The sequence below is a fragment of the Anser cygnoides genome, chromosome 32, assembly GCF_040182565.1.
Source record: "Anser cygnoides isolate HZ-2024a breed goose chromosome 32, Taihu_goose_T2T_genome, whole genome shotgun sequence".
Lineage (NCBI taxonomy): Eukaryota > Metazoa > Chordata > Aves > Anseriformes > Anatidae > Anser > Anser cygnoides.
The window spans coordinates 3,203,713-3,231,013 of NC_089904.1; the positions used below are offsets into that span (position 1 = coordinate 3,203,713).

The 27,301-nt window shown below is 68.6% G+C and overlaps 7 protein-coding genes across 10 annotated transcripts; 4 read left to right on the top strand and 3 right to left on the bottom strand.

Annotated features, from left to right (window-relative positions):
* Positions 1-495: 495 nt before the first annotated feature.
* On the bottom strand, positions 496-7,975 carry NACA (nascent polypeptide associated complex subunit alpha). 2 transcript variants are annotated; one of them, XM_066985717.1, is made up of 9 exons: positions 7,821-7,975; positions 7,359-7,430; positions 3,531-5,621; positions 2,283-2,368; positions 2,111-2,188; positions 1,679-1,825; positions 1,452-1,580; positions 882-1,004; positions 496-625 (listed from the first exon to the last, which is right to left on the bottom strand). In XM_066985717.1, exons 2-9 carry the CDS (start codon positions 7,426-7,428, stop codon positions 611-613), a joined length of 2,739 nt encoding a protein of 912 aa, XP_066841818.1. In that variant the 5' UTR covers positions 7,429-7,430; positions 7,821-7,975; the 3' UTR covers positions 496-610. The 2 variants fall into 2 exon arrangements, with proteins under 2 accessions (XP_066841818.1, XP_066841819.1); XM_066985718.1 differs by lacking the exon at positions 3,531-5,621 and having other exon boundaries at positions 7,821-7,955.
* Positions 7,976-8,132: 157 nt separating this feature from the next.
* PRIM1 (DNA primase subunit 1) lies at positions 8,133-11,182 on the bottom strand. 2 transcript variants are annotated; one of them, XM_066985722.1, is made up of 13 exons: positions 11,022-11,182; positions 10,705-10,862; positions 10,251-10,357; positions 10,068-10,141; positions 9,713-9,849; positions 9,589-9,647; positions 9,399-9,509; positions 9,216-9,306; positions 8,989-9,133; positions 8,848-8,917; positions 8,685-8,770; positions 8,504-8,602; positions 8,133-8,398 (listed from the first exon to the last, which is right to left on the bottom strand). In XM_066985722.1, the coding sequence occupies exons 1-13, from the start codon at positions 11,122-11,124 to the stop codon at positions 8,379-8,381; spliced, it is 1,260 nt and encodes a 419-aa protein (XP_066841823.1). In that variant the 5' UTR covers positions 11,125-11,182; the 3' UTR covers positions 8,133-8,378. The 2 variants fall into 2 exon arrangements, with proteins under 2 accessions (XP_066841823.1, XP_066841822.1); XM_066985721.1 differs by having other exon boundaries at positions 9,713-9,897.
* Positions 11,183-11,222: 40 nt separating this feature from the next.
* On the top strand, positions 11,223-16,611 carry LOC106049006 (retinol dehydrogenase 16-like). The gene is made up of 5 exons (XM_066985723.1): positions 11,223-12,022; positions 14,492-14,931; positions 15,010-15,268; positions 15,898-16,061; positions 16,219-16,611. Exons 1-5 carry the CDS (start codon positions 11,805-11,807, stop codon positions 16,434-16,436), a joined length of 1,299 nt encoding a protein of 432 aa, XP_066841824.1. The 5' UTR covers positions 11,223-11,804; the 3' UTR covers positions 16,437-16,611.
* LOC106049005 (17-beta-hydroxysteroid dehydrogenase type 6-like) lies at positions 12,134-13,514 on the top strand. The gene is made up of 4 exons (XM_066985730.1): positions 12,134-12,461; positions 12,538-12,796; positions 12,872-13,035; positions 13,177-13,514. Exons 1-4 carry the CDS (start codon positions 12,134-12,136, stop codon positions 13,374-13,376), a joined length of 951 nt encoding a protein of 316 aa, XP_066841831.1. The 3' UTR covers positions 13,377-13,514.
* Positions 12,550-22,524, bottom strand: LOC136788050 (uncharacterized). Of its 2 annotated transcripts, XR_010827057.1 has the most exons (5): positions 21,769-22,524; positions 21,120-21,196; positions 19,906-20,281; positions 12,859-13,079; positions 12,550-12,674 (listed from the first exon to the last, which is right to left on the bottom strand). XR_010827057.1 is itself a non-coding variant. In XM_066985731.1 (4 exons), the coding sequence occupies exons 3-4, from the start codon at positions 20,181-20,183 to the stop codon at positions 16,848-16,850; spliced, it is 924 nt and encodes a 307-aa protein (XP_066841832.1). In that variant the 5' UTR covers positions 20,184-20,281; positions 21,120-21,196; positions 21,769-22,524; the 3' UTR covers positions 16,539-16,847. The 2 variants fall into 2 exon arrangements, 1 of the variants encoding a protein (XP_066841832.1); XM_066985731.1 differs by lacking the exons at positions 12,550-12,674; positions 12,859-13,079 and adding an exon at positions 16,539-17,493.
* LOC106049007 (retinol dehydrogenase 16-like) lies at positions 18,017-19,482 on the top strand. Its single transcript, XM_066985400.1, has 4 exons — positions 18,017-18,332; positions 18,411-18,669; positions 19,017-19,180; positions 19,253-19,482. The coding sequence occupies exons 1-4, from the start codon at positions 18,017-18,019 to the stop codon at positions 19,480-19,482; spliced, it is 969 nt and encodes a 322-aa protein (XP_066841501.1).
* A 73-nt stretch (positions 22,525-22,597) lies between the features above and the next one.
* GPR182 (G protein-coupled receptor 182) lies at positions 22,598-27,301 on the top strand. Its single transcript, XM_048054766.2, has 2 exons — positions 22,598-22,737; positions 24,205-27,301. Exon 2 carries the CDS (start codon positions 24,213-24,215, stop codon positions 25,305-25,307), a length of 1,095 nt encoding a protein of 364 aa, XP_047910723.2. The 5' UTR covers positions 22,598-22,737; positions 24,205-24,212; the 3' UTR covers positions 25,308-27,301.

Here is a 27,301-nt window from a genome sequence, read left to right on the forward strand (position 1 = left end):
ACGGGGGAGGCCTGGGCCTGGGCCTTAGGCCTAGGCCCGGCGGGGCCCCGCGGCCTCCCCCCGGTGCCGGGCTCGCCGCGCAGCCGCCGGTTCTGCCCCCGCCGTTAACTCGCTGCTCCCCTGCCCGGCCCCGGGCCTCCCGCCGAGGCGCAGGGGGCAGGAGGGCCGTGGAAGGCCCCCAACCAGCTCCCTGCCGAGCCAGCGCCCCGCGCCTCCTGCCCCGCTCCCCTCGCGAGGTCCCCCCCGAGCGCTGCCCACCGGGAGGCCAGTACGGGACCCCCGGGGTCTCCCCCGGCCCCGCTCCCCTCACGGCCTCCCCCTGAGGCTCCGGGCCAGGTGTGAGGAAGGAAGCGGGGAGCGGGCAGGCGCTGTTCCACCCCGGCAGGACGCGCCGGGGTATCGGGGCCGGGATCTCCCCGAGAGGAAGGCTCCACCCTGGGGCCTCCGCCACCGGGGAAGGGACGGCAGCAAGGCCGAACCAGAGGGGGAAAAGCGTTTCACCAACAATAAGCCACAACTTTTATTAATGGATAGAAATAGTACAAATTTTAAATTTAGTTTCATTTTACTTTTCTCTGAAACACCAAAAAAGGCTCCTCCCTCCTGATGGCTACATCGTCAACTCCTGCAGAGAGAGAGACGAGTCAGGAGCCAGCTTCCAGCGGCCCCACGGCCCGCAGCCCCGCGTGCCCCGGCCACGCGCAGGGACCCGGTCCCGGCCAGCCCCACGCCCCCCGCCCTGCCCCGCACAACCCCAAGCCCTCGCTCTGCTCGCACCCGCAGGCAATGCCGCACCGCACGAGCCTCTCCCGCGCAGGGAGTCCCGCTTCCAACCCCGCTCCCTCCCCGGCCCCCCAGATTTCCGGGCCGCCGCCACTCACCATTATAGCATTTACAATATCGTTACTGTTGTTCTTCAGGGCACGGACTGCCTTCGCCCGGGACACGTTCGCCTGAGACATGACCAGCTCAATGTCTTTCACCTCGACACCGGTTTCGTCGACCTGAGGAGACAGAGCCCAGGGCTGACTGCAGCCGAACGCAGAGGTTGCTCCGCGCCCGGCGGAGGAAAATGGGATCGCGTGGATCAGGGTCGCTCCCGCTCAGGCCCCAGGAAGCTTTGGGGCAGGCCCCAGCCCTGCGGATGCTCCTCTGGCAGGGAGTGGGACCAGGACCTCCGGGGTAAGCCCCCGCACCTCCTTTTGCCGCCGAGGCGAGGGAAAGGAAAGAAAACCTCGTGTCTGAACACCGCCTCTGGAGGCGGCCGGGCAGGAGGCTCAGGCGGGAGCAGCAGGTAAGGAGCCTGCAAACCCAGCCCCTGCCTCCGGAGCTCCCCGGGGCGCCTCCGGGCCAGCGCGCGCTGCTTGGCCCCCGCAGCGAGACGACCGCGGGCAGGGGACGGCTGGGGAAGCACCCGGCCCTGCCACAGGGCTACGGCGGGGAAGGCTCACCTCCTCTTCCTCGCTCTCCTCCTGCACAGTGGGGGTCTGCGTGTTCTCCTGGATGTTCGAGACAGCTTCTCCCTGCACTTTGAACTTCTCGGCGGCTGCCAGCTGGGCCTGCTGGGACAGGTCTTCGATCTGCAGGAGGGAAGGAGCGTGAGCGAGGCCTGCCCGCCGCACCCCGGGGCGCGCCCCAGCACCGTGCAGCTCGGCAGCCGGCCACGCGGCCAGCCCACCTTCGCTTCGCCAAAGACTATGTAGGTGTCCGACGCCGGGCTCTTGTACACGTCTGGCTTTGTGATGACGAAGAGGATGTTCTTGGATTTCCGGATGGTGACCCTGGTGACCCCTGTGACCTGGCGAAGGCCCAGCTTCGACATCGCCTGAAAAGCGAGCGAGGAAGGGAATGAGGCCAGGAGTTCCGGAGGCAGCCCAGCCGCAAGGACTGGGCCTGTGCTCAGGGACAGCCCCCGGCCTCGGGGCCTAACAAGGGCGGAAAATCACGCAAAGCTCTCCTGCCGCTGGGGCGGGGCAGGGGGAGAGGGGCCGCTGTCCCCAACGGGCTCGCGAGGCGAGCACCCGAACACCCGGGGACGCCGCGCCCGACCCTGAGCCGAGCCCGGGCCGTTCGCTGCGGCCAGCTCTGGCCCACCCGCCGCCCGCCTCACCTTCCGTGCTTTCTTTTCGCTCCGGCTCTGTTTTGCTTTGCTAACGGGTTCTTCGTCTATTTCAGCTGCTGCCGCGAGCTGCGGGGAGAGCAAACGAGAGGGAGCGGTGACAACCCCGCGGCGGCGCTGGGGGCTCTGCCCCGGCCGGGTACGCGTCCCTCCTCCTCCCTACCTGCGCCTGCTGTGTCGTGGCCTGCGTGGAGTCTTGCTCTTCGAGCTCTGGGACGGATTCATCGCTGTCAGACTCTGTTCCGGACCCTACCGAAAGAGACGCGTCGGCTCCTCGGCTCAGACCCCCGCCCGGAGCAGCAGGCGGGCCCGGGGACACGAGGACCCGCGCTGCCTCGGCGTGAACTCCGCTGCCAGGCGCTGGCGCAGCCACAAGTTCCACCCCCGTCGCATTTCAGGCAGCGGGGCTGGGGAATCCCTGGCGGGAGGCGCCCTCCCTGCAACCGCAGCGGGACAGCACCGGGCACGAGCTGCCTCCTCCCGGCACTCACCGCACAAAAACTCCCCAGGAGCAGCCAAAAAACCCGCGCCAGGGCCGTGCCCGGGCAGGTTGGGCTCCGCGGGGCTCCCGGAGCAGCGCGGGCGCCCAGAGGCTCAGCGCGACACCGAGGCCCCAGGCTCGAGGGCGAGCGCCTGGCAGCAGCACCCCTCGCGCCTCCTCGGGCCTGCCGGGAGCCGCCAACGCAGCGAGCGAACGAGACCCGGCTCGCCACGTGCTCGCGACTGCCGCGCCTTTCTGAGCCCTTCCTGACGGGGGGGACTTGGGGTGACCTCGGGGTTTCCCCACCACGGAAGCGTTTTGGGGTCTGTGCCCGTCCCAAAGGCCGCCAGGTGCCCGGGCAGCCCCGGGGGCCGTCAGCTCGCGATCCCCTCGTGAAACCGTGGCGCAGATTTTTTTTTGCTGGCAACGTGGCGGTGCCCAGAGCAGAACCGCGCGCCTCCAGCCCGCGGGGCAGGCTGAGCACCACACTCTCATGCAGCCGTTACCTGAGTTCCGTCCCGTTTCCTTCTCGGGGAAGGGTCTCCGCATCCCCGGCCACGCTGAGCCCGCGCAGGCTCCTGGGGGGCACCCAGGGACCGCCAGGCCCTGCCCCGCCCCGGCCCCGCTCGGCGGGTGGGAAACCACAGCACACGGCAGACGCAAGCGCGCGGCTCTCCCCGCGGGTTCGAGCGTGAAGCCAGCTCAGGCAGCAGCCGCGACGCCCGCGCGCGGGCCACCCCGTGCTCCGTGCCCCACGCCACGCCGTTAGTGCCGCGGGACGGGGGCGGCAGCGCCCCGCGGGCAGGCCGGGCTCGCTCCCGCCACCGCCGCCCGCGCCGCGGGGGTGCCGGGGGGGTCGGGAATGGGGGTTAGTATCCGGTGGGCAGCCCGTGACACTCCATGCACACGGCAAACGGGGGCGGCCGGTACCCTTGTCGTTCCTCAGCGCGGGCGCCTTGGCTGCGGGGGCCGGGGGGGCCGCAGCGGGGGCCCCGGCGGCGGCTCGGGGGGAGAGGTCCACCAGGATGGGCTGCAGCGGCGGCTCGGCAGCGGGCGCCTCGGGGGGGAGCAGGGGGGGCAGGTCGTCGTCGTCCTCCACGGCAGCGCTGGCGGGCGCGGGGGCTTTCGGGGGGGCTTTGGCCGGGACGGGGGGGCGCGGGGCAGGCTTGCCGGCCTTAGCCGGGGGGGGCTGCTTCTTGGCAGGGGCGGCGGTCGGCACAGGGGAGGCGGGGGGGGCGAGGCCGCCCCCCGGCGCGGCGGCGGGGGGGGGGTTGGCTTCTGGGTTCGGGGGCGCAGGGGCGGCGCGGTCGGCCGCAGGCTTTGGGGGGGCACCAGAAGCAGGAGGTGGAGCGCCAGGAGCCGGCCCGGCAGGAGCTGCTTTGGCTGCCGGGGGGGCGGGGGGGGCTGCGGGGGGGGCTGCGGGGCTCTTGGGAAGCGCTTTGGCTGCAGGAGCTGGCGCAGCGGGGGCAGAGGGAGCAGCGGGGGCAGCGGCCGGGCCCTTGGGGGGCTTCTTGGCTGCAGGGGGGGCGGCCGGAGCTGGGGCAGCCGCAGGAGCCGGGGCACCGGGGGCAGCTGGGGCAGCGGCCGGGCCCTTGGGGGGCTTTTTGGCTGCAGGGGGGGCGGCCGGAGCGGGGGCAGCAGGGGCAGAGGGGGCGGGAGCAGCGCTCCTGGGGGGACTTTTAGCTGCCGGGGGAGCAGGGGCAGCGAGGGGGCTCTCGGGAGCCGCTTCGGTCGCTGGGGGGGCAGCCGGAGCCGGGGGAGCTGCAGGAGCTGGGGCAGCGGGGGGGCCCTTTGGGGGATTTTTGGCCGCGGGGGGGGCGGCTGGAGCAGCCCCCGGAGGTGCGACAGGAGGGGGGGTGGCAGAGGGGGCATGGGCTGGGCCCTTGGGAGCCGCGGGGGCTGCAGCGGGGGCGGCCGGAGCTGGCGGGGCCGCAGGAGGCGGCGCGGCAGCAGGGGGGGGGCTCGAGGGAGGAGGTTTGGGGGCAGCAGGGGCTGGGGGGGCAGCAGGGGCCGGGGGGGCAGCAGGGGCCGGGGGGGCATTCGGAGGGCTCAGAGGAGCTGGGGGGGCCGCAGGGGGGGCCGCAGGGGCTGCCAGCACGGGCACGGCCGGTGGGAAGCCGGCAGGAGCGGCGGGCGCAGCGGGCCCCGGAGCTGCCGGCGGTGCTGGGGGGGGCGCGGCGGCGGCTGGGGGGGGTTGGGGCAGGGCGGCAGCACCGGGAGCGGCCCCGGGGTCGGGGCTCCCGGGAGGTGCCGGGGCTGCGGGGGCTGCCGGGGCAGGGCCCCCAGGCCGGGTCCCGGCCCCAGCAGGAGCGGCCGGGGGCAGCGGAGGGACGGGGGCCGCGGGCAGCGAGCCCTGGGGGGCCGCAGGGGGGCTGCCGGGGGCCGCCCCGGGGGGGGGCAGCGGGGCCAGCGCCAGGGGGGCTGCCAGGAAGACGGGGGGGCGTGGGGGGGCAGCCAGGGGAGGCTGGGGGGCGGTGGGAGGCAGCGGCACCGCCGGGGCCAGGAAGGGGCAGACGGGGGGGGCGCCCGGGCTCTGGGTACAAACCGGGGGGGGCCCCACGGGACGGGGAGGGGTCGGGGCGAGAGCAGCCGGGGCCGCCCCAGGGCTGTGGGGAGGGGCGGGGGCAGGAGGGGGGCGAGGGGCCGAGGCCACGGAGGTTCCTGCGGGGCTGGGGGGGGCAGCAGGGGGGCCGAGAGCCGCGGGGGGACGGCCGGGGCTCAGCAGGGAAGGCCCCGCAGCGGGGCCGGCGGCGGGGGCCGGCGGCGGGGGGAGGCCCGGGGACACGGGGCCGGGTGGGACGGCGGCGGCGGGCCCTGGGGAGCCCGGGGCCGGAGGGGGGGAATTGAGGGGAAGGGGCAGGGCCGGGGCAGGGAGCTGGGGGGGCGCGGAGGAGATGGGAAACGCCGCGGCGGGGACCACGGCAGGGGAGAGGGGGGCCGGGGCCGGCTCCCCGGGGGCAGCCGGGGCGGCGGGGCCGGGGGCCGGAGGCAGAGGTGGGGAAGGAGCAGCGTGGAGAAGAGCTGGGGGAGAGAAACAAAGCGCACCCGTGAGAAGGGGGCGGCCGCGGGGCCGGGCCCGGCGGGACCCCGCGGGGATGGGGAGCGGGACCCGCCGGCAGCCCCCGCTCGGCCCCGGCCCCGGCCCTCGGTGCGGCAACGTCCGAGCAAGCGCGCTGCGTGCCCGGCCGCTCCGGGGGCGCTCCCCCCACCGCCCCGCACGTGGGGGCTCCTTCGGGGCCGGGGCACGGCGGCGGCGGCGGGGGAACGCCCCGGCACCGGTCAGCGCACCGCTCGCACGGGGCAGCACCGGGCACCGGGCGCTGCGGCGGGAGGAGCAGCAACGGGGCTGCGGGAGCTGAGCGGGGAGAAGGCTGGGGGGCTGAGGCAGGGCCCCCCCAGCTCAGACAGGCCCTGACAGCGCCCCAGGCCCCCGCCCCGCGCCCCGCAGGCAGGGCGGAGCTGGGCGGCGCTGCTGGGGCCGGTGAGACCAGGTGAGACCGGCGGCACCGGTCGGGGGAGCGGAACCGGCCCCGCAGGCGGCCGGGCCCCCGCCACGCTGAGGATTTGGCAGCTCCGTGTCCTGGCCCGGCTCACGCAGCCCCAGATTCCACCCCCCCCCAAGGCGCTGCCTCTCGCCATGACCGGGCGAAAGGAGCTGCACAACCCAGCGGTTCTGCAGCTACCACCGGGGCCGCTCAGAGGCCCCAGTCCTCACACCCCCCCCCCGGGCAGCGGCAGCCCCCCCCCGTGCGCGGGGACCCCTCTGCTCCCCGAGAACCACAGCCCAGGCGCTTCTGCCCCCCGCTGCCCCCAGGCACGGGGCCGGGTGCTTCTCCCCCGGGGAGGCACACGCCGGTGGGGGCAGCGAGCAGGGCAGCACCCCGCCAGGAGGCTCAGCGCCACCCCCAGCTCTGCTCCTTCTCCGTCCCCCCCCCCAGCAAGGGGCCCCGCAGAGCAGCCGGGCCCCCCCCGCGGGTCTCCCGGTGAGCCCAAGGCCTCCCACGGCGGGACGGAGGCCGCCGCCCCCCTCCCGTGTCGCTGCCCGGGGACGTGCTCGTGGCCGCCGTCCCCCAGCCTCGCTGCGCCCCGCGAGGCCGGGACCGGCCAGGAGGAGACGGGGCCGGAGAAGCCCCGAGGAACGCGAGCCCCCGGGGAGCTCGGTGCCCCCCCCCCCCCCGGCACGGCGGCCGCCCCTCGAGCCCGCTCCCGGCGGCGGGAGGCAGCGATGGAGGTTTCCTGCCAGCACCCCCGGGCCCCGCAGCACGCCGCGGCTTCTCCCCCGGCCCCCAGATCCCGCACACCCGCGGGCAGGGCCCCCTCTGCCCCTCGGTCCCCCGGGGCTGGGGCACGCCGGTGCGCAGCGCGGCCCCGGGACGGCCCCGCGGCGTCCTGCCGTGACGGGGCCCCCACCGCCGTCAGCGGCCCCCTCGCCCCGCCGCCCCCGCGAGCGTTTCCCCTCTCGTCGTGCAAATCCCCCCCAAAAGCCTCGAGCGTGGCTGACCCAACGCCTCCCCGGGCCGCCGCCGAAAGCCTCCCGTCCGTACGGGACCGAGGCCGCCCGGTGCCGTGGCACACACCAGGTTCCCTCAGGGTCCCGACCCCAACACCCCTCCGGGAAGCCCCGGCTGGGGGCAGGCAGCACCCGCAGCCACCGGGACAGCCCCCCCGCTCCTGTCCCGGGGCTGACACCCGGCGGCTCCCCCCTTCCTCCCGGTGTGTCCCGGTCCTCCCGGCCCCGGCCGCCCCCGCCGCGCTCACCTGTCTCAGCCTGCGGCTGCGGCAGCTCCTGCTCCGTGGCCGGGACGGTTTCTGTAGCTTCACCAGGCATTGCTGCGCCCACCGGGGAAAGCAAAACGGCACCGGGCTCGCGGCCGCACCGGGAGCCGCCCGGGGGGGCCGCCGGGAGTTCGCCCTGCCCGTACCACCGGCGCTCGGCCCCCCCCCGGGAGCCCCCGGGCCCCTCCCGGTACCGACGGCTCCGCTCCGCCGCCCCCCCCAGGTCCCTCCCTGCCCCCTCCGGTCCCCTCCGCTTCCCCCCGGTCCGCCCCGAACCCCTCCGGTTCCCCCCCGGTCGCCCCCGGTCCCGCCTCCCCCGTCCCCGCCGCCTCCCGGGTGCTCCCGGCGGCCTCGACCCCGCCGCCACCGCCCTCCCGCACCCTCCCCCCCGGCCCCGGTGCCCCGCTGCGGCGGATGGCGGCGGATGGCGGCTGCGGCGCTCACCGTGCGGGGAGCGGGGCCCAAGATGGCGGCGGAAAGAGACCGAGCGGCTGGCGGCGCGACTTCCGGAAGGGCCGAGCGCTTCCGGGGCACGGGGCAGCGCCCCCCTCCCCGCTCGCCCCCAGGGCTGCGCACAAAGGTTCCGGGGCACGGACGGTCCGGGGGGGGCGGGAACCAGGCCCCTGGGGGTCCTGGGGCGTCCCGGGGGGGTCCTGGGGCGTCCCGGGGGGGTCCTGGCGGCCCCACCCCGGCCCCAGGCTCCGTCCCGCCCCAGCCCCGCGGTGGTAGGACGGCCCAGGGAGGTAGGCACGCGGATGACCAGAAATTTTTAATGGAAAACAGGGTAGAAAAGGTTCAAAAAATACAAAAGGCAAAAATAGGGTAAAAAAAAGGTACAAAAAATACAAAAGGCGCAAACAGCGGCGGTCGGAAGGGAGCTGGGGAGATCGGCCAGGGGCATCAGGGCCCTGCCCCATGGCACCGGGCCCCCACGGGCGGCAGGCAGGTCCCTCGGTGGCCCCACGGCAAGGACGGGGGCTGCCGCCGCGCTCCCCAGCAGCGTTAGAAATCTCCTTGCAGGTCTGGGAAGGGGAGAAACGAGGAGTTTTACAGGAAAAGAGCAGCGCCCCAGAGCCACGGGGCCCCTCCGGGTCCCCAGGCTGGCTGCTTCTCCTCCCGCCGCTTACCGCTTCGCCGGAGCTGCTCCCCCCTCCGGGCGCGCTCCATCTCCTCCAGGAACTGCTCGAAGACCCGCACGTACGGCGCCAGGCTCGTCCTCTTGTAGTCTGCAGGAGCAGAGGGGGCTGAGCGGGAGAAGCCCACCGGTGGGGTGGAGACCCCCCGCGCCCCGGACGCGGCCCCGCTCACCCCGCACGCGCCGCTTCGGCTCCGTCTCTCCGCCGTCCTCCTGCTCCCCGTCATCGCCGGCCGCGTCCAGCTCGTGGCACAGGGAGCTGCGGGTGACAGCGGGACGTGGCAGGGGCTGCCGGCAGAGCCAGGACCCCCCTGGGGACCCCCTCTGCTGGCCCACCTGATGGTGGGGACGGCAAATGGGTCGAACTGGTCCAGCCTCTGCAGATCCAGCGGCACCGAGATGCGGCCTGCGAGAAAGGGGAGTCGCTGCCGGAGGTGGCCAGCCCCACGTCCCGGCCCCGCAGGCGGCCAGACTGACCTGTTTTGGGGTGGACGCTGAAGGGGCTCTTCAGCAGGTGCCCGACGCCTTTGCTGACGTTGATATCGAGGCGCGGGAAGCAGTACTGCAGCATGATCTCCCAGTCCGCGTAGCACGGTGCGCTCTTCCCGGTGTTCGGTGTCCGCTGCGGGGACGGGGGATCAGGGGGCAGCCTCGGGGGCTGCAGCACCCACCCCTCACCCCTCGGCAGCCCCACGGGAGCTCACCCGCGTCCGCTCCATCTTGCCCTTCAGCAGCTCCCAGCGCTGCACCGAGTCCCGCTTCTTGGGGAAGTCGCTCTGCAGCGGCTCGCGGTGCTGTGCCCGGCGGTTAAGGCTGATCACGGTCACCGCCAGCCCCGCTCCCCTGCGCGGACCCTCCCCTGGACCCGAGCCACTGCAGGAAGGATATCCTCCGGGACGAGGGCCAGCACCTTGTCCCAGCGCTCCGGGCTGCCCAGGATGTCCTGGCCCACCAGCGCGTACTCCTCGAAGTACTTCTCCACCACGTTCACCGACCGCCTGCAGAGGAGGAGCGGGGAGAGGCTCAGCGCCCCGTGGCCGGCAGCTGCGGGGGCCAGGCAGGCGCGTCCACACCGACCTGATGAACGGGTGGATGGGCTCCGAGAGGTTCACTTTCTTCACGGTCTCTGCTCCACCCTGGGGGGACAGCGGTGCTCAGCCCCGGCAAGGCGGGCAGGGCTGCCCGGTCCCCACGCACCCACCTTCACCAGCGTCAGGTACTCCACGGCGGCCGCGCGCAGCGCCGGGGACCATTTCCGCACCGCGTCGTCGCACACCCAGCAGTGGACGCCCCTCCGGCCCGAGTACACCCACAGGCGGTGCTTCATGCCCAGGTCCTCTGCGGGGGGAACAGCCGGGCTGCGGGAGCCTGCTGGCAGGGGCAGCGCTGCAGACCCGCCGGGAGAACCCTCTGGGCGTCAGCACGTCCTCTGCTCAAGCCCCAGCCCCGCAGCAGCTCCCCCAGGCCCCTCTTCAGGGCAGCGCTGCGAGGGGCAGCAGGGTCTGGATGCGTCCCCGGTGCACGACAGGGGCTGCGCGGGTCCCGGGATCCCTCACCCACGAGCGCGCGGTCAATGACGCGAACAGCGATGGTCATCAGGGTCCAGCACTTGGAGCAGATCTCGGCCGAGCTGGGGGCAGAGCGCAGCGGGTCAGGCGGGCGCTGCGGCCGTGCCGTGCCCCTCCCCAACTCTTCCACCTTGTTGGGGCCAGGGCCATGCTGCGAACGCCCCCGGTAACCTGCAGCACGTCCGGACGTCGTCGTAGTCCGTCATGTCGATGTCGAAGACCAGCTCCTTCTCCATGGGCTGGAAGGCCCCCAGGTGCACCGTGTTGTGCTGGCTGGGCTGCGGGGCACGACCTGCTCAGCCCCGGCGGGGGGCACCACGGGGGGGCCGGCGTCCTCCCGCAGCCCCTGGCCGGTGGGAGCGGGATTTGGGGGTGTTTAAGGAGAGCTTGGACGTGGTGCCTGGGGACGTGGTGCTTGGGGACGTGGTGCTTGGGGACGTGGTGCTTGGGGACGTGGTGCTTGGGGACGTGGTGCCTGGGGACGTGGTGCCTGGGGACGTGGTGCTTGGGGACGTGGTTTAGCGGGTGACGGTGGTGGCAGGGGACGGTTGGAGCGGATGATCCTGGGGGGGCTTTTCCAACCCTAACGATTCTGGTTTGGGGTTTTTAGGGTTCTGCGACTCACCCGGTGGGAGTAGACGGCCCCGATGTCGATCTTGTAGGGGTTTATCTTCTGCAGCTCCCGCTCCAGCTCCTGGGGGCTGCCGAAGGACTGGAAGCGCACGTAGATGTCGTCCCGCAGCGTGAAGGAGAACTCCCGCAGCTGGAAGTAGTTCTTCGCCGCTGGGGGGGGGGGGGGGGCACGGATAGGGCTGGGGGGGGGCCCGGCACGGACCGGCACGGGGCCCCCCACCACCCCCCCCCCCCCCGCCCCGTTCCCGCCGCCCCCCCCGGGCCCAGCCCCGCCGCCCCCGCCCCCCCCGGCCCCCCCCCGCCGCTCACCGCCGCCGTAACCGAGCCAGCGGCCGTAGGCGCCGTGCGGGAAGAGCCGCCGGTAGAAGACCGGGAGCAGCTCGGGCAGCGCCGCCGGCTCGAACCGCGCCATGGCGGCAGGCGGCGGGAAGCGGCGGCGCCGCCTGAGCCCGGGGGCCGCCGGGAGCTGGGGGGCGGCACCGCCCGGCACGGCTCGGAACGGCTCGGAACGGCCCGGCACGGCCCGGCACGGCACCCGGCACAGCCTGGGCACCGCAGCCAGATACGGCTCGGCTCGGCTCGGGAACGGGCGCTTGAGCACCGTTCCGGGCTCGGCACGGCACGGCCGGGCGCTGCAAAGTCCGTGCCAGTCCCGCCCGGCACGGCTCGGCTCGGCTCGGTTCGGGAGTGGGCACTGCAGTGCCCGACATGGCCCAGAACGGCACGGCCGGGCACTGCAAAGCCCACCCCAGTCCCGCACGGCACGGCCCAGCACGGCACGGCTCGGAATGGCCCGGCACGGCACCCGGCACAGCCTGGGCACCGCAGCCAGATGCGGCTCGGCTCGGCTCGGCTCGGGAACGGGCACTTGAGCACCTGACATAGCCCGGAATGGCTCGGCACGGCACGGCCCAGTTCGCCTCCAGTCCTCCCCCGGCAAGGCTTGGCTCGGCTCGGTTTGGGAACGGGCGCTTGAGCACCTGACATAGCCCGGAACGGCTCGGCACGGCACGGCCGGGCACTGCAAAGCCCACCCCAGTCCCGCACGGCACGGCACGGCTCGGTTCGGGAGTGGGCACTGCAGTGCCCGACATGGCCCAGAACGGCACGGCACGGCACGGCCGGGCACTGCAAAGCCCACCCCAGTCCCGCACGGCACGGCACGGCACGGCTCGGCACCTACCAGAGGGGCACGGGCAGCGCACGGGGCTGCAGCGAGCCCCGGCGGCCGGGGAGGGGCAGGGGGGGCTCGGGGCGCCCCAGGGAGCTCAGCCCCTGGCCCCGCCCGCGGTCATTGCCCGGTCCCGGGGGTCCAAGGTCGGTGCGGGCCTGAGCCGGCGCTTGCGGCTGCACCGGCGCCTTCCCCGCTCGCCCCCCGAGTGTCCCCGCTCCGCTCGCTGAGCCCCGACCTCCTGCCCGGGATGGGGCCGTGGCCGTGGCTGTGGCTGGCGGCGGTGCTGGCGGGGCTGCTGTGGCTGCGGCGCTGGCACCGGGAGCGGCAGACGGTGCCCGGCCTCTCGGAGAAGTTCGTGCTGATCACGGGCTGCGACTCGGGCTTCGGCAACCTGCTGGCACGGCAGCTGGACGCGCGGGGGCTGCGGGTGCTGGCGGGCTGCCTGACGGAGCCGGGGGCCGCCGGGCTGCGGGCGGCCACCTCGCAGCGCCTGCAGACCGTCCTCCTGGACGTCACCTCCAGCCACAGCATTGCTGCCGCCACCGCCTGGGTCCGGGAGTGCGTGGGTGACCGAGGTAGGACGGGGGGCACAGCTGGGGCTGGGGGCACGTCAGGGGACAGTGGCCCTGTGTCACCCCATCCCCTCCCCAGGACTCTGGGGGCTGGTGAACAATGCTGGGATCTTCAACCCGGTCGGCCCCAACGAGTGGCTGAGCAAGGACGACTTCGTCAAGGTGCTGGACGTCAACCTGGTCGGCCTCATCGAGGTGACGCTGAGCCTCCTGCCCCTGGTGCGCAGAGCCCGGGGCCGGGTGGTCAACGTGGCCAGCGTGGTGGGGCGCATCGCCTTCTTCGGCGGGGGGTACTGCCCCTCCAAGTACGGCGTGGAGGCCTTCTCCGACAGCCTCAGGTACCCCCTGTCCCGTCCCCCCGTCCCTCTCCCAGCCCCGATCCCCGCTGCACCACGCTCACCGCTGCCTCCCAGGCGCGAGCTCCGGGATTTCGGGGTGAAGGTGTCCATCATCGAGCCCGGCTGCTTCCAGACCAGCATCCTGGACTCCGACGAGGCGAGGCAGAGCATCGTGCGGGCGTGGGACCGCGCGCCCGACGAGGTCAAGCAGGAGTATGGGCAGCAGTACTTCCAGGCCTGTGAGTGCGGGTGCCAGGGGTGCCGGGGGGCTGTGGCTGGGATCCTGTGGCAGGGAAAGGAAAACAAAACGTGCTGCCCTCGCTGGGTTAAACCTCAGCGTGGCGCGGGGCGCCCGGCCAGCTCTCACTTCTCCTCTGCAGACAACAGCAATTTTCAGCGTTTAATCGTCACAGCCAACCCCAAGCTCTCCCTCGTCACCGACGCCATGGAGCACGCGCTGACAGCCGAGTACCCGCGCACTCGCTACGGATGCGGTCTGGACGCCAGACTCTTCTACATCCCCCTGTCCTACCTGCCCAGCGCCTGGGCCGACCGCCTGCTCGCCACCAGCACCACCTAGGAGCGCGCTCGGGGCGCAGCCGGTGCCCAGCACGGTGCTGCCCATACCCCCCGGCATCGGGCTTGCGGCCCGGGCCCCGCTCGCTCCAGTCGGTTGTTGGCGTTCGCGGCCATTTCACAGAAAGCAACGCTGCCCTGAGTGCCTGCATGTGTTGCGTGGCCACCGCCGCTGCCTCGCGTCCGCCCACTGCTCTTTGCTTTCGGGGGTTTCGTGCTGCACAAGCAGGGGGGTCCTGCTTCGCCAGGAGGGAGGGGGAGGACAGGGGCATCCCCGGGGATGGGTGAGGCATCAAACGCTGCCAGGCAGAGGAGAACGACCACAGGGACTGGGAGGGCTGTGAGGGACCAAAGCTCCTTCCTGGCCACGGAAGACCCCGGTGCGGTGCTTGCCCCGCTCTTGGGGCAACGCAGCTCAGCCCTCGCTGGCCCCAGGCTCCGCAGGGGCTGCCCCGTGCTCCCCTCTGGTGCCCTGTGCGTGCAGGGGGAGCAGCCGGGGGGGCTGCATCAGGCAGCTGGGAGGGTGGGGCCGTGGGGTGCCCGTGTGGGCGCAGACCCAGCCAAAACCCCAAGGACCAAGCACAAAGGCTGCAGCCCCATGCCGACAACGGGCTGCCCCTCGGCTGGTTTGCAAGGGGGCAGGGGAGAGGCTCAGCGCCGCCGCCGGGAGCGCAGGAGTGTTTTGTGGGCACTGCCTGTGCAGGCGTGTGCCTACAAGCTCAGCGCAGCTTCTTGCTGCTCTCCAGCTCTGGTTCCCAGAGCCACCAGATGCCCGTGATAAAAGCAGAAGCGAGCGGCGTTAGGAAACGCAGCGCCTGCTCCTTCAGGCTCCTTCCGTAACGCTGCCGTAAGACACGGCCCAGGGCAGTGCCGGCAGCCAGACGCCTCCAGCGCGCCCCAGCTGTCGACAGAGCTGGCGACACCGGGATGGGGCAGGCAACCATCACGCTCCTGCCCAGGACCTGGCCTGGAAGGGGCCGGGGATGCACCGTGGGGCTGAGCCCCCTGCCCGTGCCTCCCCAGGCTCGGCTGCAGCCTCAGCTGCTGGCACAGCGCTGCTGGCCCCAGATCCGGCCCCACCACCGGCACTGATTTACCCAGCCCTGCGGGGTTGGGCAGGTCCAAGGTCGGTGCGGGCCTGATCCAGCGCTTGCGGCTGCAGCAGCGCCTGCTCCCGCTCGCCCCCCGAGTGTCCCCGCTCCGCTCGCTGAGCCCCGACCTCCTGCCCGGGATGGGGCCGTGGCCGTGGCTGTGGCTGGCGGCGGTGCTGGCGGGGCTGCTGTGGCTGCGGCGCTGGCACCGGGAGCGGCAGACGGTGCCCGGCCTCTCGGAGAAGTTCGTGCTGATCACGGGCTGCGACTCGGGCTTCGGCAACCTGCTGGCACGGCAGCTGGACGCGCGGGGGCTGCGGGTGCTGGCGGGCTGCCTGACGGAGCCGGGGGCCGCCGGGCTGCGGGCGGCCACCTCGCAGCGCCTGCAGACCGTCCTCCTGGACGTCACCTCCAGCCACAGCATTGCTGCCGCCACCGCCTGGGTCCGGGAGCGTGTGGGTGACCGAGGTAGGACGGGGGGGGCACGGCTGGGGCTGGGGGCACGTCAGGGGACAGTGGCCCTGTGTCACCCCATCCCCTCCCCAGGACTCTGGGGGCTGGTGAACAACGCCGGGATCGCCGTCCCCTCTGCTCCCAACGAGTGGCTGAGCAAGGACGACTTCGTCAAGGTGCTGGACGTCAACCTGGTCGGCCTCATCGAGGTGACGCTGAGCCTCCTGCCCCTGGTGCGCAGAGCCCGGGGCCGGGTGGTCAACGTGGCCAGCGTGATGGGCCGCATCGCCTTCTTCGGCGGGGGGTACTGCCCCTCCAAGTACGGCGTGGAGGCCTTCTCCGACAGCCTCCGGTAAGTCCACGTGCAGAGCCCGCTGCTGGTCCTTCAGGCCACTTCACTTCTCTGGCAGAGCCTTCGCCTGCGCAGACCCCTTCCTCTGCCACCCCCAGCGAGCACACGTGGGCTTGTTTTAGCTGCCGCCACCAGACGCACGAAGAGGGCCTTTGGGGACGCAGCGCCCACCCACGCGAGCGCCGCCTCGTGCCGTACCCACGGCCACCGCTGGCAGCCTCCGCTCTGGCTTCAGTCCAGCTCACGCAGAGGCAGCCCAAGGGAGGGGACGGTGAAGGATGTGGCAGGGCTCTGATTTCATTCCCCCGCGTGCTGGATCTGCCTGGCTGCAGGGGAGGCTGCTGGCCCCAGGCTGACACCACCTGCCCGGGCAGGAAACCTCCTGCTTGGACCTTGCCCTCGCTCCAGATCCCGGGGGAACGTCCCCGAGGTCTGTTCTGACCCCATCCCATCCAGGCTCAGCAAACATTTGTTCATGAACCACCTCGGATGCGTGCTGGGGCTGGCACGGGGTGTGCTGGCGTGTTCAGGATCCCCCCCCCAGTCCCCTGTCACAAGGCTGCCGTGCATCCTGCACGACCCCGTGCTGGCTGCTGCAATCTGCTCCCACGGGGCTCGGATCCTTCCAGGCTTGAGATGCGCCACTTCGGGGTGAAGGTCAGCATCATCGAGCCAGGCTACTTCAAGACAGCGATCACCGGCGCCGAGAACCTGGAGAAGTGCTTTCTTAGCACCTGGGAGAAGGTCTCGGATGAAACGAAAGCAGGCTACGGGGAGAATTACTTGAAGGACTGTAAGTACACCACCTAGCAGCTAAAGCAACGGTCCTCCCTCCCCGAAGCCAAAGCCCACCCCGGGGCCACAGGGTGTCCAGCCGCCCTGGGAGCCAGAGAGTTCAGCTGCCTTTGGCAGGAGGCTCAGCACCCACCGGGCCCCTTCTGCCTCCGCAGTTGTGGCAGGAGTCAGGAAGATGCAGAAGAGGTGCAACTCCAACCTCTCGCTGGTCACGGACTGCATGGAGCACGCGCTGACCAGCCGCTACCCGCGCGCCCGCTACTCGGCCGGCTGGGACGCCAAGCTGCTCTTCATCCCCCTCAGCTACCTGCCCTCCACCCTCGCCGACGTGATCCTGACCTGGCTCTACCCCAAACCTGCCCAGAAAGCCTGAGGCCGCTGCGGGCAGCAGCAGCCAGGGGCTGAGATCTGGCATCGCCCTGCAGCTGAAGCCGCGCGGAGAAGTTCCTAAACCCCTAGATCGGCGTACATCCTGCGACTCGCCGTCACCTGCTAGCAAACAGGTTTGCTGCTGAATAAAGACAACGTCCTCTTCCCTGCACGGCAGGGCTTTTCTTTTTAGCTGTGCCCCCTCCCTCAGACAGCGCACCGAGGCCATGCCCCTGCCTGCACCGGGAGAGACGGGACAGAAGCGTCGGCACGGCTGCGCCGAGCCTCCCCGCCTGCACCAGCCCCTGCCCGCTTCGCTGTGCCCTGGTGCTGGGGACACCCAGGTGCTCCGAGCTGCAGCAGCCGGCTCCGTGCCCCACGGGCAGAGCGGCTGGGAAGGGGAGTGAGCGCTGCTTCAGGTGGCCAGGGGAGCCCCCAGCCCCGCTTCGCTGCTCTGAGCTTGCCCCAGCCCCTCTGCTGCCTGCCCTGGGTAAAGGGGACAAAGCAGCCGCCCCAGGGCTCCTGAGCCAGGCAAACTCAGCCCAGCGCTGCGTCCAGAAGGGTCTGAGCCAGCTCTGCCAGCACAGGCAGCTACCAGAGGCCAGAGCAGAGCTCCCAGCACATGGATCTGTGCAAGATGAGGCGGTGAATCGCAATTAAGAAATGGAGTTTTATACCGGGAGCTGGTGCAATCCGGCCTCTCCTGCAGGATGACCCAGAGCAATTCGGGTTTCTGGCTCTTCCCCCAGCTGCTGCTCAATACCTGGGCTGGGGCTGTTGCATGCCAGCCTCTATTTATATGGCCCCCACACCGGGATGGGCTGCGACAGACCTTCGCTGAGCGGGACCAGAGCAGCACAGGACCTGCCCAGGTAACCCCAGGGTTGGGGCCGCAGCGTTCACAAGGGTGCAGCTCCTCTGGCTGGGTCAGGCACATCTGGAGGGAGGTATAGAAAGGCTCGGACACAGCTGGCTCAAGGACATCCAAACACTGCTGAGGCAGGAGCTTGCTCTGAGGAGGAGGTGGGCGCCGCTCTGAAGGTCCCCAGCCCATCGCGCTGCTGCAGGGAAAGAGGCGGAGCGGTGTCACGCTCGGGGGGAGCACAGCAAGGCTCCACCAAAAACGCGTCCTTGGTGCTTCTTAGTCACGCTGAGGACAAAAGCTCATGTGTAAGAGGGCCAGAAGGAAACAGCCACCGAGTGCTGAGCAGGATGGGCGGTTGGGGGCTGAGGGAGACGCAGGGGCCAGGTAGGACGGAGAGCTTTGAACCAGCACCTGCCACGAGCGCGCCCACCCGAGGAGCACCGGCTGCAACGGGCTCCCATGGGCAGCAGCCAGCAGGGAAGTGCAGGGCCTCGCACCTGAGATCCGAAGACCACCCAACACCAGGGAAAAGCCCCTAATGCTATATGCCCTGCAGAGCTGTCCGACGGCTGAGACTAACAGCTCCAGGGGCGCAACGGCAGCTGCTCCGACCCAGATGCCACCAGTCCCTGCGCGCTCCCCAGGACCCAGCCTTCATCCCAGGGCAGCACACGGGACACTCTGCCTCTTCCTTCCCCCAGAGCCGAGCTCCAGCGAGGATGTGGCTGTGGCTGGCGGCGGTGCTGGCGGGGCTGCTGTGGCTGCGGCGCTGGCACCGGGAGCGGCAGACGGTGCCCGGCCTCTCGGAGAAGTTCGTGCTGATCACGGGCTGCGACTCGGGCTTCGGCAACCTGCTGGCACGGCAGCTGGACGCGCGGGGGCTGCGGGTGCTGGCGGGCTGCCTGACGGAGCCGGGGGCCGCCGGGCTGCGGGCGGCCACCTCGCAGCGCCTGCAGACCGTCCTCCTGGACGTCACCTCCAGCCACAGCATTGCTGCCGCCACCGCCTGGGTCCGGGAGTGCGTGGGTGACCGAGGTAGGACGGGGGGGCACGGCTCGGGCTGGGGGCATGGCAAGGGGGCAGAGACCCTGTCTCAACTCATCCCCTTTCCAGGGCTGTGGGGGCTGGTGAACAACGCCGGGATCGCCGTCCCCTCTGCTCCCAACGAGTGGCTGAGCAAGGACGACTTCGTCAAGGTGCTGGACATCAACCTGGTCGGCCTCATCGAGGTGACGCTGAGCCTGCTGCCCCTGGTGCGCAGAGCCCGGGGCCGGGTGGTCAACGTGGCCAGCGTGGTGGGGCGCATCGCCCTGGTGGGAGGGGGGTACTGCCCCTCCAAGTACGGCGTGGAGGCCTTCTCCGACAGCCTCAGGTATGGGGGAGGCCAGCCTCATCCCTCTCGGGGCTCCCGTGTGCTGGGCGGTTGTACCCTGCTTTCCCCACGCAGGGCTTTGAGCTGTGCCCAGCTGCCTCCCATCCCCACAGCTGAGCTGAGCATTGAGCCACGGGGAGGGCTTGTGAAAGACGTCCCCGTGGGTTGGGAAACTTGTGCAAGGCCGGAGCCAGCGGTTGTGCAAGTAGAGAAGGGTTTTGAGGAGCCTCAGGGAGAGGCGAGGGCTCCCCGGCTGCCACCCGGGGGACAGAGGGGTGTCGGGGGGGGGTCCCCATTGCCTCGTGATGCCTGGTCCCTGGGGTGCTGATGGCCCCCTCCCCGGCCAGGCGTGAGATGCGCCCCTTCGGGGTGCAGATCTCCATCATTGAACCCGGCGGCTTCCAGACGGGGATGACTGACCCCAGGGTGCTGGTGAAGGCCATGGAGCGCCTCTGGGAGAGGCTCCCAGCGGAGACCCAGGCAGCCTACGGCCCCCGCTACTTGGAGACCTGTGAGTACCCCCCCACCCCCAGCCCTCACACCCCCGGGGCTGTGCTGCTGACCCCCGTTTGTCCCCCACCAGATGCCCGGCGCACGGCCCTGGTGCACCGCCTGAGCAGCTCCCGCCTGTCCATCGTCACCGGCTGCATGGAGCACGCGCTGCTCGCCCGCTGCCCCCGCAGCCGCTACACGGCCGGCTGGGACGCCCGGCTCGCCTTCCTGCCGCTCAGCTACTGCCCGGCCTGGCTCTCTGACACCATTATCACTTTTTTCCTGCCCAGCCCGGCCGGGGGGATACCTGCACGCCCCTGAGATGTGTGTCTCTGTCCCCGTTACGCTGCTCAATAAAGCTGGCGTGAAGGGGGCTTCCCGTGGCGAGCTCCATCCTCAGAGGGACCTGGAAGCTGCTGGGACGCGGTCCTGGGCCACCCGCTCCGCTCAAGGCGCACCCAAGCCCTTGCCCGGAGCACCTGCAAGCATCGGAGCCGCGGCCGTGGAGACGGCTGTGCCCCGACAGCCCTGCGGGGGTCCCGCAGCATCCCCCGGGCAGCAGCAGCCTTCCTCGGCGCTTCCCACCTCCCCGGACCTCAATGACACCTCGCACAGCTTGGCGTGCGGGGTGCGGACACTGGTCCCTTGGCCACCAGCCGCGGCCTGCAGGGAGGACAACCCCAGTGCAGCCTCCCTCCAGGCTTTTATTTGGTTTTTGGGGGGTATTTAGGGCCAAACACTTACCCGCACGCCAGATCCACAGGCTCCGGAGCTGCCACATGCTTCTGTAGTGCTCTGGGTGCCTTTATCCGTAGCTCACTACCTCCCTCAGCTGCTGAAAGCTGGTTGGGAGCACCCGGGCAGCTTTTTGCCCTTAGCACAGGGGGAGAAATCCCCAGCCGCCAGCTCCCAGCTTCATCAGAGCAGTCAGGGACCGGCCCCGTGCAAAGCCCCCAGCGGCGCGGCCCCGCTGTCTGCAGGCTCCCCTGGCACCAGGTGGATGTTGCTGGGTTTCGGCACATCAGCTGCGTGGGCGGCAACTCACATCCTTCATAACCCTAATTAAGGGCTGATTAGCGATGATCAGCTGGGAGACAAGCCCCTTAGGTTGTGCACTTGCCTGCGGGGTAAGAGCAGCGTTAACAGCAGCCTGGCTCCCACCCACCCAAGTCCCACAGCGCTTCTCCCTCGTGTGCAAGAGCGGGACAGCGCTGGGGCGAGAAGCCCGGGCAGGGAGCACTCGGGGCCCCCGTGCACGCTGTGCCACAGCCCCATGGCAGCAGCCAGCAAAACGTTCAGTTGTTTTTTTTTTTGCTGGGCATGGCAGGCGGGTACGGCATCCCCAGCAGCCTGCACGGCACCACGTCCCTGCGCGTCCCCGGGGGGGGGGGGTGTAGAGCGCAGCGGCGATGCTGGGCAGCACTGGGAGAACGGCTGGTCCCAGAGCAGCCCTGCCTGCTGCCGGCAACCATGAAGTACAAATCCCACGGGAATTTTGGGCCCAGATTCAGCTCCGTGGGGTAAAAGCTCCAGCGGGGCTTCAAGTCCCTCCGGTGTCCCAGGGACACCCCCCCCCCGAGCTGAGCTCCCCCAGCTGCCCCTCCTGCCCTGCCCCGAGCCCTGGAGCGGTGCCTTTCCGGAGAGGAAGCAGCCTCTTATCCCACTTATCTCCAAACAAATGGAAGAAGCGGGCCCCTGGAGAGGGTGGGGGCCCCTTGGGCTCGCTGGAGACGGTCAGGTTTGGGTGCCAGTGGCCTTGGAGCATCCCAGCAGAGATTGGGAGAAGGAGCCGAGCTGCCTGCCCCAGCTCCTGTCCCGCTCCCAGCGGCACGGCTGGCTTGGAAATGCCACCAGCTCCTGCAGCTGGAAGTCCTGGCTGGGATCGGGCAGCCCCAAAACGCCCCCAGGAAAGCCTCAGGTCCCTCGGGTTGCTCTTGATCCAACCGCTGCAGGGTCACCTTCGTCGCTCGGTCCTTCCTGCTGCATCTACCAACGCTTTTGCTCTCCACAGACAGGTCTGGTCCTTCCCCAAGCCCTTGGGAAATAAAACGCCAAGACAAGGAGCTTGCCAGCCCACAGTGGATAGTGTTTGTGCCATCAAAGCTGGATTGCATGCCCCAGTCTTAGAAGGTGAGGAAGACGAAAACAAATAAATGACCCCGAGGCCCTCACGCCGGTGCCTGGCCCTGCAGGGCAGAGCACCGCGGCTGCAGCTGGGCAGGACAGAGTCCAGGGGCTGTTGGGGCTGGGACCAGCTTCTTTCCCCTCCTCACCCCCTCTTAGCATCGGCCCCTGCTGGCCGTGGCCGCGGTGCGTGGCCTGGATCCGATTCCTGCCTTTCCCATGGGCTTGCAGCGGGCAATAACTCCCCTCAGCTCATCTCCTCCCGCCTCAGTTTCACGATCTGTTACACGGAAACAAAAACCGCATCCCTGCCCTGCTGGGAAGGTGCAGCCACAGCGAAGGCCGAGCCTCCCGGCCCACGGCACAGCGTGGCACCCCTGTGCCAGCCGCGGGGCAAAGCGCACCCTGCGGTGCCGGGGGTGGGACCAAAACCCCGAGTTCCCCTTTGCAAACAGAGGCTGGGACCCTGCGGGGCCGGGGTACCTGCTCGCTGGGGTCGCTGGCGACTGGCCTGTTGTTGTGCAAGGGCCGACTTATCAGTGCCGTATGCTTCCCTGTTCCAGCCGTGCCTTCCTTCCGAGCCGATTGTTGATCACAATGTCTTGTCTGCACTTGAAAAGGAGATTTCCTGCAATTGTTTTGCAGGACTTGCAGCTCGATGCAAAACGTTCTGCCTATCAGCCCCCTCCCCAGCGTGGGGGCAAGGCTAAAGCCCCCTCCCTTCCCCTGCAAAACTGCCAGGCAATCACGTTGGGTTGATTAATTGCTGCCTGGCCAGAGGTGTTGCTGTGGAGATAGCCATCTGCAGCGAATTCCGACGGCTGAGGAGGCATCGCAGCTCCAGCTGCCCCCGTGCCTTAAAATCCTGGCTCAGAGGCAGTGCCCTGGGGGATGTGGTTGCTTTCCCCCCCCCCTCAGCAATGTGCTGTGTCCCCAGTGTGCCGATTTTGGGCTCTTTCCCCAAAGGAAAGCCTGAGGGCCCCCAAGCAATGCCTCGGGGACAGGCACGGCACATTCCCCCTAACCCCCTTTATCCCTCGGGGCTCCCAGCAGATTCATTTTCCCCCTGCCCACGGCACCAGCGAGCCCTGGGCAGGATTAGGCCCATGGCTTGGTGGCCGCCAGGTCCTGCGTGGAGCAGGCAGCAGGTGGGGTGTCTCCAAATCACCCCCGGAGCCCCTCTGGTGCTGATGCTGGCACCTTCCCGAGGCCTCCCCTTCCCCAGCGCGCCGTGACCTCAGGTGCACGCCAAACCGGGGGGCTGGAAGCCGCGTCTGGCGTCCCCTCGCGCTGGGCTGTCTCAGGATATCGGGCTGCCATGGTCATTTCCTGCTGGGGAGGATCCCAGAGCCCACCCCACGCCCTGCGGCGGCCGCATCCCCGCACGCCCAGACGAGCGCCAGCCGCCGTGCCGCGAGGATCGCCCCGCGCAGCTGCTCCGCACGCCTGCCGGTGAGCCAGCACGCCTCGCGCCCCTCTCCCACCGCTGCCTCGGGAGCCGAAAGCCCCGGGCACAGCTAGGCTCTGGCCCTGCGGGCTTCTCGCCAAAGCTTTCAGGAGGGTGACAGCGCCTGGGCAGGGCTGGTGCTCTGGGGGCGCTGGTTGCGGTGCGCGGAGCCCCGCGCGGTGCCGTGGGGTGCCCCGGTGCAGCGATGCACTTGGTATTCCTGGGGACGGGTCCCCTCGGGCGTTCTGCAGCGGGGTCCGCGGCACCTTTGCCGTGCGGCTGCAGCCGTGCTGGGATCCACAGGCTTTCACGCTTGTGGCAATAAAAGGATGCTGTTACATTTCCCTTAAGTTCGTAGTTTTGGTACCTACTCAGAGCCCCGAGGGGATCCGGTGCAGTGCGCGGCAGGGAGGAGCGAGGGGGCATTCCCATCTGGGCCGCACGGCACCTGCACGCCGCAGCGGGGGCAAGGCTGCTGCTGCGGTCTCCTGCGTGCTTTGTGGTCCTGACCGCGGCGCCGGGGTGCACCTCTGCGTGTAGGGGCAGGGCGGCAGCAGCGGGGATCCCACCAGCTCTGCGCCGGGGGGACCTGAGCGCAGGAGGCGTGGAGGCAGCTGCAGGGAGCAGCAAGGGAGGCTCCCAGGCTTGCAGCCCCATGCCCACGCTGACGTTGCTGAGCCTCGGGGCTTGCAGGTGCCCTGACTGGGTCCTTGTACTCTGCCACCTGCCAGTCCCCAGCGCCGCGTGTCCCCAGGGTACGGCCACGGCTGGCTGTGCTCCAACAGGGATGGAAGCGGGAACACAGCTGGGGGACTGGGAGGCTGCTGCTTGCGGCTGGCATTTGTCTGCGATGTGAGGTTAACGTTCAATGCTGATGCAGCGTCTTTGGAGGGATGATGTAGGAATTTACCCATCAAAATAAAATCCCATAGGATTAAAAAAAATACATACGTACTTCCAGAACCTCCCCCTGCGACTGAACTTCACCAGGAGAGACCAGCTGTTTTTCCTCTATTTTCCAGCTGCCCCACTCAGTGCAGCCACTTAGAGTTTCTATCTGAGTTTCTCTTTTGATCTTTTCTTATGTCTAAATGAAAGCTCCTGCCACTTATAAATAACTTTTTATTTTTTGGGGGGGGGGGGGGGGGAGGGATCTCTAGCATCCCTCAGTGCAAGGAGGCAGAGGGATATAAAGCAAGACCTGGTGAGCAAGTCTCACAGCTTAATTCAAGCAAGTCTCGTAGTGTGACACCCACAGCTGGGTCTTTGTGAGACCCCTGTGCCCCATACCCCGGTGCTGCAATTCAGTCGTCATTTGGGACGGCCAAGAGCAGAAATTGAAGTTACCAAGAAGCTGAGTGTGCGGATGCTTCCCGGCTCTAGCACCTGGCAGGGGGAGGACTCCCAGCGTGGCTGCAGCTCTCTGCCCCGCTGAAGGGCTCCGCAGTTCATTGCTCTCCCTTTCTTTGCAGCTACCAGAATGGCTGAGATGACCGCTGCCCCCAGCGAGGCGCCCACTCTCCCAAATGAGTACGGGGACTACCACAACTGGTCTGAGCTGCTCCACCTCTTCAACTACACCTACACGTTCTGCGAGTTCAGCCTGGATGAGAACGTCAAGCGGGTCGTCCTCTTCATCCTTTACCTGGTCATCTTCGTGGTGGGCTTGGTGGAGAACCTCCTCGTCATCTGGGTCAACTGGCAGACACGGGGCAACAAGAGCTTGGTGAACCTCTACATCATCAACATGGCCATTGCCGACCTCGGAGTGCTGCTCTCGCTGCCCATCTGGATGCTGGAGGTGATGCTGGATTACACCTGGCTCTGGGGCAGCTTCCTCTGCCGCTTCACGCACTACTTCTACTTCGCCAACATGTATGCCAGCATCTTATTTCTCACCTGCCTGAGTGTGGATCGCTACGTGTCCCTGACGAGCTCCTCCCTCTTCTGGCGTAAGCACCAGCACCGGGCACGCCGCATCATCTGCGCCTGCAGCTGGGTCCTGGCAGCAGCCATCCCCTTCCTGGAGGTCGCTCACATGCAGCTGGTCAACACCGGAGAGCCCATCTGCATCTTCATGGCCCCCTTCGAGACCTATGATGAGTGGGCGCTGGCAGTCAGCTTGGCCACCACCACCATTGGGTTCCTCATCCCCTTCCCCATCATCGCCGTTTTCAACATCCTGACGGCCAGGTTCCTGAAGCGCACCAAGCCGGAGAGCAGGAAGCACTGTCTGCTCATCTACGCCTACATCATCGTGTTTCTCGTCAGCTGGCTGCCCTTCCACGTCACGCTCACGCTGCTCACCCTCGACGGCAACCACATCATCCTCCACTGCACGTTCGCTCACTTCCTCTACTTCTTCTACGACATCATAGACTGCTTCACCCTGCTCCACTGCGTGATCAACCCAATCCTCTACAACTTCCTAAGCAAAAACTTCCGCAGCAAGCTCATCTCTGCCGTGGTGAAATACATCCCCAAAGACCTAGCCGGCCAGAAAGGTGCAGACAATTCCTCCTCCACCACGCAGCACTCCATAGTCATCACGAAGGACAACAACCCCCCCAATTAAGCGGGGCGTTGGACTGCCCGCTCGTGGCTGGCCCCAGGGGGGTGGCCAGCTCCCTGGGCTCACTGCGGTCAGTAAGATTATTTTCCCTGGTGCTAAGCAGACACTTTGCTTTTAAACAACACTTCTTGGCTGGCCACCTACTGTGCTCTGAAGGCAAGGGCAGAGTGCCAGACGTGAAATTAGATGGTGCAGGGAGTCACAGACACGTCGCCTCTGATGTGCTGCCCTATCGGATCTGTTTTGCTAACAAAAGAATAAGAGAAAGAGATATTTCCTGTTTTCCAAAGAAACACTTGTCCTCTGTCTGCTCCGAAGCCTGCCCACAAACCCACCACTGGGACCCGACCCCAGCAGCCCCCGACCTTCCCCACAGCCACACAGGGTGGGGAACACGCTGCCCTCTTCCTTTAGCCCAGGGTTTTCTGCAGCCCCTACTATCACTTACCCGTGTGCTCTGGCCATAACCCACTGCAAAAGTATGGGATGAACATTGCCCTTCTGCTCTGATGCTTTCCCGAGCAGGAACGAGATAGAATTCATGCCTTTGAAAGACAAACCTTCCCTCGCAGCACCTGGCAGGGAGCTGAAAGCCTGATTTTACAGAAATGAAGGCAACAAAACCCGGAGGTGCTGAGCATGACACAGAGCTGAGCTTTAACGAGGGGAGGAACCACTCAACATCAGCAACTCCTTGAGAGCGATTGTTCAAACCCAGCAGTAAATTAGGGACAATTAGAACTGGGTTTCACTGCACAAGTCTGCCTTCAAACAGGGCTGGGGAGAATCGAGTTAGGGTTCCTGGTTTGCATACTGCAGCAGGACACCCAGCTCGTTAACACCGGTCTCCTTTAAAGCATCTCGTGTCGGGTTCCTCAGCCGCTGGGCACCTTTCTAAGTACCGGCAGGCTCTGGCAGTCCTTGACACGCAGTCCCTCTCAATCAAAGTCGCATGGAAGGCGTGCGCTGTGGCACTTCCACGTGCACGCACCCTCGGAGCACGGGCTGCAAGAAACTGGAGCATCCGGAGAAAGTTCCTCCTCATCTGGCTTCGGCTCAGTCACATGCTGTGGGTCAAGCCCTGGGTAGGGGAAGGTGAAGGAGCGGCAGCCGCTGGAAGGGAATTCATAAATCTGGAGGCCTTGAGCTGCTTAAGAAACACATTTTTAAAAAAGCAAGGCATAAGCAAATTGGACCGGATCCGAGGACAGGATGCTCGCCTCCAGCAGCGGAGGGCAGGATGTGCCGGGCTGACACGGACCCACGGTCACCGTGGGGCTGGCCGGGGGCCGCTCTGCGCCCCCGCTGCACGCCCCAGGACTGCTGCGCAGAGATGTCCCTGCTCGCCTCCAGAAGGGGACCGGCCCGGGCAGGAAAAGACAAATCCTTCTCTGTCACAGAAATATTTGCTGAGCAGCCAGGGCAGAAGTCAGCCCCCCGACACGAGGGCAGCCCCTTCAATAGGCGATGCGGAGGCAGCCGCCGGCTGAGCACGGCTCCGGGCCCGACCCCTCTCAAGGCTTCCTTTGCTCACGCCCTCTCATTCTCACTGAAGAAACTGAAGATAAGCACACAATAGCAAGACATCTGATACATGACATAACCCGGACAGCGCTATATTCAAGTTACTTAAGCATGTACAACTTGGTATTTGACCTATTAAACTTTTGTTTTCTTTTGTTTTAAAGAAAACTCTCCTAATGCATCTGCAACTTTTGTGCGCTGCAGCTCACAGTGCTGGAGGCCAGAGCGGCCTCAGAATTATTTCACCCACAGCTTCACCCAGAGACCTGGCTCCAAAACCCTGCAGGTCCTGCGGCTCCCCTTGACTCCCCCCCGGCCTTCCCTTGTCCCCTCTCATGGGAAGCTGTCCCAGCAGCGCGTTCCTTTAGCACTTCCCAAATACCCGCTGCTCCTGGGCCTCGTCCCCAGCTTGAATTTGTCCAGCACCTGCTCCTGGCACTGGCTAACTATAAAAAGAATTATTATTTACTTTT

Bases quoted from the DNA above. Each gene is read 5' to 3' on its own strand.
- PRIM1 (XM_066985721.1), bottom strand. From the start codon at position 11,124: ATGGCGCGGTTCGAGCCGGCGGCGCTGCCCGAGCTGCTCCCGGTCTTC. The intron at 9,510-9,588 runs GTCGGTGTGGAC...CCTCCTCTGCAG, and splicing joins CCCATCCACCCGTTCATCAG to GCGGTCGGTGAACGTGGTGG. The intron at 8,771-8,847 runs GTGGGCCAGCAG...TGTCACCCGCAG, and splicing joins TTTGCCGTCCCCACCATCAG to CTCCCTGTGCCACGAGCTGG.
- LOC136788050 (XM_066985731.1), bottom strand. From the start codon at position 20,183: ATGTGCCGAAACCCAGCAACATCCACCTGGTGCCAGGGGAGCCTGCAG. The intron at 17,494-19,905 runs GTAAGTGTTTGG...CTTTCCCTGCAG, and splicing joins CCTGTGGATCTGGCGTGCGG to CAGCGCGATGGGCTGGGGAC.
- GPR182 (XM_048054766.2), top strand. From the start codon at position 24,213: ATGGCTGAGATGACCGCTGCCCCCAGCGAGGCGCCCACTCTCCCAAAT.
- LOC106049006 (XM_066985723.1), top strand. From the start codon at position 11,805: ATGGCCCAGAACGGCACGGCACGGCACGGCCGGGCACTGCAAAGCCCA. The intron at 14,932-15,009 runs GTAGGACGGGGG...TCCCCTCCCCAG, and splicing joins GGAGCGTGTGGGTGACCGAG to GACTCTGGGGGCTGGTGAAC. The intron at 15,269-15,897 runs GTAAGTCCACGT...GGATCCTTCCAG, and splicing joins GCCTTCTCCGACAGCCTCCG to GCTTGAGATGCGCCACTTCG.
- LOC106049005 (XM_066985730.1), top strand. From the start codon at position 12,134: ATGGGGCCGTGGCCGTGGCTGTGGCTGGCGGCGGTGCTGGCGGGGCTG. The intron at 12,797-12,871 runs GTACCCCCTGTC...GCTGCCTCCCAG, and splicing joins GCCTTCTCCGACAGCCTCAG to GCGCGAGCTCCGGGATTTCG. The intron at 13,036-13,176 runs GTGAGTGCGGGT...TCTCCTCTGCAG, and splicing joins GCAGCAGTACTTCCAGGCCT to ACAACAGCAATTTTCAGCGT.
- LOC106049007 (XM_066985400.1), top strand. From the start codon at position 18,017: ATGTGGCTGTGGCTGGCGGCGGTGCTGGCGGGGCTGCTGTGGCTGCGG. The intron at 18,333-18,410 runs GTAGGACGGGGG...TCCCCTTTCCAG, and splicing joins GGAGTGCGTGGGTGACCGAG to GGCTGTGGGGGCTGGTGAAC. The intron at 19,181-19,252 runs GTGAGTACCCCC...GTCCCCCACCAG, and splicing joins CCCCCGCTACTTGGAGACCT to ATGCCCGGCGCACGGCCCTG.
- NACA (XM_066985717.1), bottom strand. From the start codon at position 7,428: ATGCCTGGTGAAGCTACAGAAACCGTCCCGGCCACGGAGCAGGAGCTG. The intron at 2,369-3,530 runs GTACCGGCCGCC...CTCTTTCGGTAG, and splicing joins CGCGCTGAGGAACGACAAGG to GGTCCGGAACAGAGTCTGAC. The intron at 2,189-2,282 runs GTAGGGAGGAGG...CTCTCCCCGCAG, and splicing joins CCACGACACAGCAGGCGCAG to CTCGCGGCAGCAGCTGAAAT.